This window comes from Nothobranchius furzeri, chromosome 19 (genome assembly GCF_043380555.1).
Source record: "Nothobranchius furzeri strain GRZ-AD chromosome 19, NfurGRZ-RIMD1, whole genome shotgun sequence".
NCBI lineage: Eukaryota > Metazoa > Chordata > Actinopteri > Cyprinodontiformes > Nothobranchiidae > Nothobranchius > Nothobranchius furzeri.
In genome coordinates, this window is record NC_091759.1 from 22090125 (window position 1) to 22102267 (window position 12143).

The 12143-nt window shown below is 42.5% G+C and overlaps 2 protein-coding genes across 9 annotated transcripts in view; one reads left to right on the forward strand and one right to left on the reverse strand.

Annotated features, from left to right (window-relative positions):
• Window positions 1-12143, reverse strand: part of LOC107394837 (cytochrome c oxidase subunit 6B1) — an 86385-nt gene that overhangs the window by 51820 nt on the left and 22422 nt on the right. The window lies entirely within an intron of this gene.
• The window catches only part of elmo1 (engulfment and cell motility 1 (ced-12 homolog, C. elegans)), a 122144-nt gene that overhangs the window by 42771 nt on the left and 67230 nt on the right, over window positions 1-12143 (forward strand). For all 5 annotated transcript variants that reach the window (XM_054745319.2, XM_015973989.3, XM_054745321.2 and 2 more), the window contains exon 2: window positions 7827-7982. In XM_054745319.2, the coding sequence (XP_054601294.1) occupies window positions 7905-7982 (78 nt within the window). In that variant the 5' untranslated portion in view covers window positions 7827-7904. The remainder of the gene's footprint in view (window positions 1-7826; window positions 7983-12143) is intronic.

Consider the following 12143-nt stretch of genomic DNA (forward strand, 5'->3'; position numbering starts at 1 on the left):
TTTCCATTCATCCTTTCATCTATCATCCATTCTTACATACATACATCCAACTATTCATCCATCCTTACATCTATCCATCCATCCATCCATCCTTCTATCCTTTCATTCATTCATTCATTCATTCATTTATCCTTCTATTCATCCATCCATCCATCCATTCATTTATCCTTCTATCCTTCCATCAATTCATCCGTCCATCCAGAGATTCTATCTATCTGTGAAGAACACAAAACTAATTCTAATTCTTTCATTTTTCTTCAGAAGTTTTTCTTTTCTCTCCATTTTCAGTCACTTTTCTCTTTGTTTTCCTTCTTTTTGAACGCCATGAACGTGTGAACCTCCCTTTCAACCCTTGACTCCCTTCCTCTAACCCCCCCCCCCCCTCCCCCCATTGCAGAGGTGACCCTCTGAGAACACATCATGAATTATTAAGGTGAAACGGGTGAAACCAAACCCCGGCGTCTAACAAATCAGAGGCTGTCGATCATCTCTAGCCCTATGGGCTTCTGTTCTTCAGGTCAGACCATCAGATCAGATGACCAGATTTTAACACAAGATATACGTTTCCTCTTTGTCTTCAACAGAAATGTGTTCATTTTGACTCAGAAATAAGTTTCCCTAGTTACAGCAAAAGGGTCAGTGTGCCATGCGCGTGTGTCTACACACACACACACACACACACACACACGCACACGTACATACACACACATATATATATATATATATATATATATATATATATATATATATATATATATATATATATATATATATATATATATATATGTATACGAGTGTGTGTGTACACACCATGGTACGCACACACACACTCCAGTCATACACTCCAATCATACACACATTCACATGTTTGTATGAGTGTGTAAAGCGCCTTGGGGGGTTGATGCTATGCAAATACAAGCCTTATAACATTCACCACTAAAGGATAGTAACATGAATATGATTTTCTGTTTTTGGATTTAAAAAACAAAACTTGATGGAGCCAAAATGCTGCAACTTTCAGTGAGTGGGTCAAAAGTTCTAATTGACCCAATGAAATGCTGACAGTGTGAACGTTTTAGGGGATGCTTTTGTCAGAGTGCTGGGTTTTTTCTTCTTTGTTCTGTTTTCCAAAAAATTTCCAAACTTTGGACTTTGTCTTTTTTAGATAGATGCAAACTATTTACAGACTCTCCTCCTGTGCTTAGTGCAGCACAAGAAGAGAGTTCAGGACAATACACTGATACAGTGAAATATACGATGGACGTGTGTTTTTTTGCTTTGAGGGGTGTTTAACCTCCCGGCAGGTCAGAAGTAACGGATTCCCGCTGAAGCAGGTTTGGAATAAATCACCTGCTCTGACATGATGAGCCGTGACAGCAGCTGGCTCCATAACAAGCTTCCGTTTACAGTAAAGTGGCTGTGATGAGATGTCGGAGACACAGAATGAGAAGTGACACACAGACCCCGGATCAGATCGGACTTGCTGTCGTCAGCGTGTCGGCTTCAGGGAAAAACACGGTGATCAAGTGAGAGTTTGGTGTGTCGGTCCGCTTTGTCTCCCAATTACACCCAGCTTGTTTTTACCAGATGAACCCTAGCTGGTGTGTGTGTGCGTGTGTGTGTGTCTGCCTCTGTTTCAGTCATCTTGAGGCTTCGATGCCAAAATGCTGGAAGTGTGCTTACAGAAGCAAACACACACCCGCCTTGCTGTTTTTATTGAAGTCGATCTTCTGTCAGAACGAGACGTCTGTGGATTTTAATCAAACAAACAAATTAAACCAAAAAGACCCTTACCCTAACATACTTTTCCCCTTCTTACTTTTTCTGCTGCATTCATGTTTTTCCACTCGTCAAATACCGTAATTTCTGGACTATAGAGCGCACCTCAGTATAAGCCGCACCAACAAAAAAAAGGTTTTCTACACACACGCCGCACTCGAATACAAGCCACGGCGCAGCAGCCACATGCAGGTCTCTGGCGCACAGCGCATGTACGGCCATAACATGAGATAATTAGACAGAAAGACGCTACACGGAGGTTTTTCATCGTTGTTTTAATTCAACAAAACAAATTTTAAACACGGGTGAACGTGCCTGCAAGTTTAGAAAAGAAAACAGCACTGATAGCATTCATATTTCTGGATGATTAGAAAATAAAAACTACACACAAAACATGCCTGGTTAGTAAATAAAACACACTTGCCTACCAGAAGAAGTCATTCGCTCTCATCTTCCTCTTGCGCACTAAAGCCATTAAAGTCCTCTTCTTCAGTGTCGGAGCTGAACAGCCTCAGAAGAGCTTCGTCACATACCTTTTCTGTGGCGATGTCAGCGTCGCTGTCCGTGTTGCTGTCATCATCCCCGGGTGAAGCTGGCTTGAATGAGTTCTTCCCGCTGCCGTCTCCAGCGCCGAACCGTGGATTCATTCATGCCAAGTTTCCCTCCTTTACTGCCAGATCGATGGCCTTCAACTTAAATGCGGCATCATATGAACTCATACGTGTAGTTACCATGATGAGGGGGTATGGATTTGAAAAAAATTCTTCGTGGTGCCGGCTGCTTGCATGTGCTAAATTAAAATGAGCACTTTCTTCGATTTCCACTTTTGACTTCCACCTGTTTCACTTTCTGCTAAAGCGCCCCCTAGTGGCAGGTGAAGGAAAATCTTCAGTAAAGCCGCACCTCATTATAAGCGACATGGTTCAAAGCGTGGGGAAAAAAGTAGCGGCTTATAGTCCGGACAATACGGTAAATGTTTTCTCCTCTTGTAGCTGCCAGATGTTTATTTAAAACAGCTGATTTTTAACAAGAGACTTTTTTGCTCAAACCTCCTATAAATATAACATTTCTCTGTTTTAGGGTCACGTTATTGAAGAATAGCTAGTGATGACTCTCCATAAGTTGCGCTCTGGTTTAAATAAAAATGTCCTGCTGCATCTAAAGGCTGAAGCCTGCCTCTGAATCACACCGTGATGACAATGATGTCAAAACTACTATGTTTTATCTTAATCCTTGATACAAGGCAAGATGGTTCCATCAGTACCTACTCTGGCTTTTTCTCTACTCCTCCACCCTACTGGTCGAAAGTGGAATTACAACTGTTGGTCAACCCTGCTGCAGGTAGAGCTAACAACAAGCTAACATTAGCATAAGCCAACTTCTACTAAAATAAACCACAAAGTAAAAACATCCACACTGTTGGACTAAAAATATTATTACTTACAAGTCGAGTAGCAACAAAGCCAGGTCACTGTCAGTCCGTGATTCTGTAGCATACCTTCCTCGAGCTAGCGTTAGCCACGCCGATGTTCACTCTGGTTTCAGCTCTTTGCTTCACCTCTCTTACGTTTACTTTCAGGCTCCGCCATGATGCCAACAAAAAAAACTTCCTTTTCTTTTTCTTGTGCTTTTCATTGATGATTGGCAAAAGGGAAAGCTAACAGCTAGCACTACAGCTAACAGCCGTAAAGCAGGTAAAGAGAGCGCCTTCTATAGGTCACCTACTAGCTCCACAAAATTATCAAGTGCTGTTTTTGGTCAGCAGAGGGCTACCGAGTGGCGCCAAACAAGAAACTCGTCAAGTTTTTAACCCAACAATCACTGAGATTGATTTTTAACATTTAAAAATCTATTTATTGTTACTTTAACTCATTATAGATTATTGTTGTAAACTCCCATCAAACCACTTTTGGTCTTAAATTGTCCAGGTGAAGCATCAGGATTAATACTTTCATCAGAAACTTGTTCTATAGATGTCTACTGCCCCCTTCTGGCAGTGGCGGTTTTACCATTGGGCATAAGTCGGCAGTTGCCTGGGGCCCCCTTATGTTGGGGGGCCCCCCTAGCCCTGACTGTTGGCACCCCTCTGTTAATGCCACAATGGACTATTCCTTTGAGAAGTCCGATGCACAAACAGGAAGTGATTGGTAGTCATTCCACTCCAATCCAGTTGGTGGCAGTATTGCACCAAATTGTTGTTTGCCAAGTGCCATAAGACCACAAATAAGAAGAAGAAGAGAAAGCAGAAAAAGAAGAAGAGAGGCGGGAGCATTCGTAACAAACTCGAAGCGGTAGTCAAAACATGAAGCATGAAATGGAGTTATCCTAGTGGCTCCAATAAGAGAAAGAAACTGCATGCTTCAAAAAACTTTCATCTTCACTTCTGAAAGTGACGTAGTTTTTACTATGTAAACATCAAAAGGAGGCAGAAAGAAAAGACGGAAAATGTATAAAGGGAGGAAAACATAGACCAAAATGGAAAATGGAAGAAAAAAGAAAGAAAGACAAAAGCACAGGAGCACTGACAGGAAGAAGAAAGCAGAGCAAATATTGAAGGCACTCAACGGGAGAGAAAGACAGGAAAAAAGAGGAGGACTAATAAAAAGGGAAAATAACTCGTGTCAGAAGAGGGTGGAGTTTCGCAAATCCAGTTAAAGATAAGATTGTCGAAAATTTTGTGTAAGGGGGCCCAGGTCTGTGTTCGCCTTGGGCCCCCAAATTGTTAAATCCGCCACTGCCTTCTGGAGGCTATATAGGTGGAAGAGCCTATTTTATTTTGTTAATATTGCTATACTGTTTTAGAATTAGAAAAGCAAATCAAATGGTTTGTCGCATAGTTCTCATGATAATATCAGACAATAAAAACTACCTTAAAAAATATTTCCCGCTTCTTCTTTGAAACAATTTTGTTTTCTTCCCTCTCAAGTTTATGAACAGGAAGGGAAACGGGGAAATGCAACCCTTGTGTCGAACGCCACTCATCGGCAGCAGAGGAAGTGTTTAGCGTCACTTATGAAACCAATCTGTTCTTCATGGGCCGCGCTCATTCACGTCTCCAAAGCAGAAGGCTTGAATGACTCACATTTTCCTGGAGTAGTGACAGATGTGACTCGAGCACGCCGCTCATTTCAGAAAGAACGCTGCATCTTCATCTCGGGCCATTGATGCTGCAGCTGCCATGGCAACGGCCCCTTGAAATAAGGCTATGTGGATTATTGTGGGGTGACTCACACGTAGACTATCTTTATATTAGGAGTTTATTCACATCCCTGTGTATGAGGATGTTAACATTCACAACGTGTTGATGTAAACAAACCGGGATTATCCAGTTTACTAGATAAGATGAGGAGGTAAATTATTGATGAAATCTGGTCCCCGCCACATGACCCAGACTTGGCTCTTTCTTCCTCTAACTGCTTTATTGTGGGGTTTTCAGGTCATTCCGACTCCGTTTGCTCCTCCGTTAGGCCAAAGTCACCCAGGATTATGTGTTTGTGACAACTTGTTGATATTATTTGGTTTTATTGTGCTTTTCCACTCATTTCCAAGCAAATTTGACCTAGAAAGAAACAGATATTTGATGTTTTACTCACTTAATATAGTAAAAATGCTAAATTAAGATTTGAAACTTTGCAACACCTTTATACAGGAATCCGCTTCAGCTCCATGCATGCATAGAAACTTTCTGATTTTGGACTAATCTGCACAGTAATTAAAGAGCAAGTCACCCCCTACCTGGTGAACCTGCTGAACTTCCACTTCCACACACACACACACAGACAGGCTCACAACGACATTGTGACATCATATGGTACCAGCTAACGTTCTAGGGTATCTCTTAGCCAATAGAGATGGCAGATTTAAATTCAACTGCAGTGCAGAGTGTGTCTGCAGCACAATTAGCCACTTATTTATGTAGTTTATCACAAAAAAGCTGATTTGGGGGTGACTTGCTCTTCAAGTAAACCCCCTGTTTTTATTTAAAAATGCAAACTACCGCGTCACACGCACTTAGATTTTTAGTGTTAAAGCTTGGTTTATGCTTGACACGTTTACTTTCCGCTTGGTGATGCGGCTCGCGGACGGAACACGCTTCACAACTTGCAGCATTTATGGTTCATGCGGCTTGTCTCTGCAGTGAGCCAATATTCTCCCAAACTGTAGGGGGCAGCATGGAGCTCTACGGCGTGCATCCAACACTACACCATAGTAGAAGTAGAAATTACTGTTTACAACATGGCATTCCAGCATTTTTAACAGCGTCCTCGTCTTTTCCGACAGTGCGAGCTGTTTCTCTCCAAGAATTATTAACAACATGTTGATCACGGTGATCTCTGAGAGCTGAATCATACAAATGTCTGTATTTACGAACCTCTGCCGTACTAGTTCTTGCCAGTCCGCCATGTTTTTCCGCGTCCGACCGTCCACGTGGTTATACAATTTCCTAGGTGCGCGGTGCGGAAAGTTTGGGCCGTGCAGAGGCGCGGTGGAGGGGCGTGGTTGTTAAAATGACGCAACTTTTCCGTGCGGACCTCACGGACGCGTCAAGCATAAACCAACCTTTATAGGGAACACGTGCAGTTTTCACTGCAAACAAAGGCAAAAAGACACATTTTGCTTCTACTTTCATCTCTAAATCATCGTTAAACCACATCATTAAAGCTTGAGCTGCTCTTTTAGTCGTATTTCTGTATCTCACCGGAAACGGGACAGAAATATAACATGTTTATTGGGAAATCTGATTTATAAAGTGAGCAAAACAAACGAGAAGAAGCTGAAAAGTTTATTCCTGACGTGCATCTAAAGCAAACGCCGATGAGCGATGTCCCGAGGCTTTTAGAAGCATTTTCTGATCCTCCAACCATTTCTAATGGGGCTGAGTTGGAAGGGTGTGCTTCCTGCTGATTGAGGACATTATAGACATCCCATAATTCATTTCTGCACTCAGATCTGCTGAGATAACCACTCAAAGTGTAACGCTTAATGCGAGCTAATAACTTCCTCCCTGAAAGTTTGGACTTGACCACAAAGCGAACGTCTTTTTCAGGGTTGGTGTATTTCTCTTCTAATAAGCGGCTTGTTTCACATCAGTTTAATCTGATTAATCAGGACCAGAAACGGACTTTAAACCCAACATTTCTCTAACTGGAACCCGTATGTGTTGGGTATTTTTATAATTGTACCTTTTTGAGGCCTAAAAGATGGCCAACTGTTGCTGTTCATGAAAGGTTGAGCAAGGATGTTGATTGTAAGAAAACTGTACCTCTGTAACCTGAGAAGGCCCGCCTTCTCCCCCATCCTTGGTGAATAAAGCCCCCTGACGAGCTGAGAGCACACGGGAGTGACGTGGGGAAGCCTCGGAGGAGGTTTCTCTGCGTTAACTCTCCATGTTTTGGAGACTCAGGGTAAAAGGTCTTCCTTGTTGTCATGTGTGTTTATTTCAGGGTCCAGGGTTATGGAGATTAAATATTACCTAACATTCTGGTCTCCTGATGGAGACCGCAGGTATGCAGAGCTGGTGAGGTGAAGTCTTTGAGGCTGGAGCAGAGTGGGGGCTGGATGTCTGGGCCCAGCTCACGCATGGTGATCGAACATTAACAAATAATCAGTTTACTCTCTCTCTCTGGGTGTGTCGTCCTTTAAGGTAATATGGGATAAAATCAAATTACCTATCAGTATGGTGCTGAGGAGCTGAACGCTGGAAGTTCATCCGTGATCTTTGTTGCAGTTTGGGGTTTAAATAAAGATTTATGTCACCTGTGAATGCTCCTAAATGAAGACGGCATGAATAAAGGCTCAGATCCTTGGTTCTTATTGCATCCGCTCCAGAGTTTGCTGCTGCTCCCCCTTCTGCTGCAGCTCTAAGAACAGCTGTTTGGGTTCGAGTACACGACCACAGTATCGGACCGATACCAGGTGCTGGTTTCGATATCAGAGCCTCCCTAAATACATCTGTACCTTCAAGCTCCGTGTTGGTTTGTGTTTCCACTGTAATGAGAGCTAACTCGATCCAGATCTTTACTCGTGTCCGTTTGTTTGTCCTGCAGGTTTGAATGAACCCGCGCCATTAGGGGTGACGAGGGTGTGAGGCAGCGAGACTCGCACCAGACACCTCCCCGGCAGCCATGCCGCCGCCGGCAGACATCGTGAAGGTGGCCATCGAGTGGCCGGGGGCGTTCCCCAAGCTGATGGAGATAGACCAGGTAGGCGTCTGTTGTTTAAGCTGACGTTTAGGCTGAGACTCGGCCGTGCTGCTGCTGGTGGGCACGTCTGGGCTGCACACATCAGCGCAGATTCATCAGATGTTTGAATAATGAAGAGGCTCCGAGGTGCTGGGCGGATGTGATCTGGCTACCACGCAGCTTTTCCATTGTCCCAACAATTAATCTAATTAGCCCAAAGGAAGTGGCCTTAATCGAAGATGCTTATCAGCGTCACACAACCAGCTGCAGCTTTTAAACCGGCGATGATCAACGAGGCGTTTTCATCAGACTTGATGAAGACGTAATATTTCATTCTGATGTTTCTGCTGAAATCGTTAAACAGGTCCTGTAGTTAAACTTCTGCGTGATTTACAGAACGAGCCTTGGTTAATCCATTCACTTGAATTCCTCTCTCTCTCCTACGCCCACTCATGCACAGATGAGCACGTTGTGTGCACATTGTGTGCACGTGTAATAATCGGCGATGCAAAGACCGGAGGAGTTGAGAGTTCAGTTCAGTTCACTTTATTTCAAACATATACATTCACCAACATTTCATAAAATCATTCCCCGCGATTGTTTGAAAAGGAGTAGGGAGAAGTGTATACTTATTTAGCCCCACCCCCTCAGGTTTACATCCTCATCATCAAAATTTAAACAACAAAACAGTTACAATGCCTTCAAAAAAAACCCTGCAAAAATAACAATAATAATAAATAAATAAAATTCTCATGTTCAACTAGAACTATATTTAGATTTTCTAATTTGTAGACGAGATTAAACATCAGTTAGCATGCCGTCCTGGGTTAATTGCAATTTCTTCATTCTTATTTAACATTTCTTTTTTGAGTTTTATTTTAAACCGGTTTACATCACTACTGTCCTTTATTTCTTCTGTTAACTCATTCCAGAATTTAACGCCCGCTATTGAAATAGACATCCTTTACAATGTCGTTCTCACTCTTTGTACTTTTAAATTCCACTTCCCTCTAAAATTATACCTCCCTTCTCTTTCTAAGAACCGTTTACTTATTTGAATCGGGAGCATCCCTTTCCTTACCTTATATATTATTTGCGCTGTTTTAAACTTGACCAGGTCCTGGAATTTTAAAGCTTGCGTCTTAATAAAGAGTGTGTTTGTGTGAGCCCTATACCCCTCCTGATTTATTAGTCTAATAGCCCTTTTCTGCATTATGATTATAGTCTGAATATTACTTTTATATGTGATTCCCCAAACTTCTACACAATAACTCATGTATGGTAATTTGAATGCACAATATAACATATATAATGTTTTCCTATCCAGAAAACGTTTCACTTTCCCCAAGACAGCAATGCCCTCACATAAGTGATGTGTGATTTCCAACAGGCCTTATGATCAATGATCACACCAAGAAATTTTATGGTATTAACCCTTTCTAGATATACATTATCAACACAAATTTCAATGTTAATATCTTTCTTATGGTTTCCGAATAACATAAATTTAGTTTTATTTAAATTTAAGGACTTTATGTGCATTAGAGAATAAAAGGTCTGGCTAATAATTTAGCTGCCCAGTTGTTGGTGAATGCGTTTAGAAATTGTATGACTCTGTGATTGGTGACGTGTTGCATCGCACGTTTTTATTTCATCTTCCTGCAAATATTCAGAAAACTCCTAAGATCCTAAATATGATATTTTGAATATTTAAATCAACTTGAAGCGTCTAAGTGCAGGTTAACAGCATCATGGCCGCACTGCAGCCATCGGCTGCACACGAAGCCCAAACAGCTGCTTGTGGGTCCAGAGCCACAGGTTGCAGACCCCTGATCTAGATCAATCCTGGGAGCAATTTAACTTAAAAAAATAATGAAATCACTTGATTTGAATGATGCAGGAGCCAAATCTCCCTCTGATTCAGGAGTATTTTTGTTTATCTGTAATAAAATGATGACATCTGAGGATTTTTGTGAGATCCCTGAACAGGAAGTCAGCAGATGGTCTTCAAGAACCCCAAATAACACGCTAATAAAATAATTAGCCCAAAAGATGACTGCCACGTTCACGGCGGGGACATGTTTCACACGTGATCACACAAACGGTGTGTAAAAAGGCCTTTTGTGTGTGTGTGTGTGCGTGTGCGTGTGTGTGTGTGTGTGTGAGACTCACAGATGGGCTAATTACTGTAAAAGTTATGAGTCACCGAGGCAAACTGGCACTACACATTGCCCTTCTCATGGGATAACTCCATGAATGGAGCGTTGAGCGACGGCGTACTCGCGCTTCTGCTCGCTTTGCTCTCAGATTTTAGGGATTTAGGAAGTTTATTTTCCCATCCTTCATTTTATCCATCATGCGTCTTCCTCCTCCACGCTTATCTGTCATCTTCCTTCTGTTTCACCTTTGTTTTCTCCTCCTCCTTTGTGTTCACTCATTCACTCTCACTCCTCCTCTCTTCATTGTGTGAAACTCTGTTTCTTCCTCCTCCTCCTCCTCCTCCTCCTCCTGCGTCTCCTCCTCCTGCGTCTCCTCTGTACAATAGGCCCTGCAGAAGCATATGGCTGTCTGAGTCATGCGATGAGGCTTCTGCTGCTCCAGTTGTCTTGAGACCCAGAGAACGAGTGTTCATGTGTGTGTGGGCGTGCCTGAATACAAACGTGTGTGTGTTGATGTGTGTACGAGCCTTTTTACATGATTATTTTGTATTTTGTGTGGGTGTTTTTGTGATAAGATGCATGATTTATTTCTTTTCCTGCTACCAGAATTTTTGTCCAGCTAAGTATTCCTTTGGTTCAGTTTCCTCGCTCCTCCCTCCTACTGGTTGAAAGCAGAATTTCAACGACCCAGCTTACTGTGGCTAATGCAAACGGAAAGCTAATACTAGCATGAGCTAACATTAACACAAGCCAATTAATACTAAAATAAACCATAAAGTAAAATTATTCACACTGTTGGACAAAAAATATTATTACTTACAAGTCCAGTAGCAACAAAGCCAGGTCACAATCAGTCCGTGATTTTGTAGCATCGTTTAGCTCCCTTAAGCTAGCGTAGGCAGCGCCGATGTTCGCTCTGGTTTTAGCTTTTCGCTTCACCTCCAGAGACGTTACTGTCTTACTTTTGCTTCCAGACTTCACCATGAGGCCAACAGAAAAGCTAAATTCTTCTTCTGGTTTTTGTCACTCAGCAAACTGAGAAAGGCTAACTGCTAGCCTTTATGTTAGCTACCAGCACTGTAATCAGCTATTGCCATGAAGCAGGTAGAAAGCTCACATTCATTTACCCACCTGTAGCACAAAGCAGATGGCTGACCCATGCAAAGTCAGCTAAAGTTTCTGCCTCAAGAATCGCTGAAACCAGTTTGAAAGAACTAGCTTGAAGCGTTAAAAACTGTTAAGTTTTGCTTTAACGCGGAGTGTAATTGAACCATATGTGATCTCATTCTGCTTCAGAGACCTCTGTCTGAGCAGAAGGGTGGGAATGAGTCTTTGCGGAGGAATTTTGGTGTGATGAAGGGATGGAAGGATGGAGAATCCTCATGAGCCGATTTAGATTCCAACCCGTTCCTTTTGCTGTGAAACGTGATGTTGACAAAACAAAAAACAAGATCCTGGATGCTGACATTAACTCTGAATGAAGCCGCTGCTCTTCCCCATCCAAGAGCTGAGGTGGTTCCAGCAGCCCTTCTGGTTACCTGGAGGTTTTCCAGGTTTGTCCCAATGTAGAGGAGATTCCGAGAGGACCCAGAAATTGCTGGAGGAATTATGCATCCTCTCTGGTCTGGGAGTACCAAGGGATCCCCCTGAGGGACCTGGGGAGCTCCACAACCGAACCGTAGATAATGGATGGATGCTGATTGGCTCATTTTCCCCATTAAGAAATGAATTAGTAGTTTGATCCTGATGGAATCACCTCTCAGTGGAAGAAGTTGCTGCAGCAGAAGGAATAATCTTGTTGCTGCTTTCAGCTGGAGACCTTTTGTGTCAAACGTTCATTTTCAGCTCGTGTCAGCTTCGGTTTCCTCATCTTATTTCTCTCATTAACTTTGTTTTTTCTCTCTTTTCACTCCTTTGTTCACACAACAGCCCTCCCTTTTTGTCTGCCACCTTCCTGCTTTCCTGTGCTTGTCAAACATTTTGCCACCTCAGTTCTCTAACTCCTCATCATCACTGCTGCAGC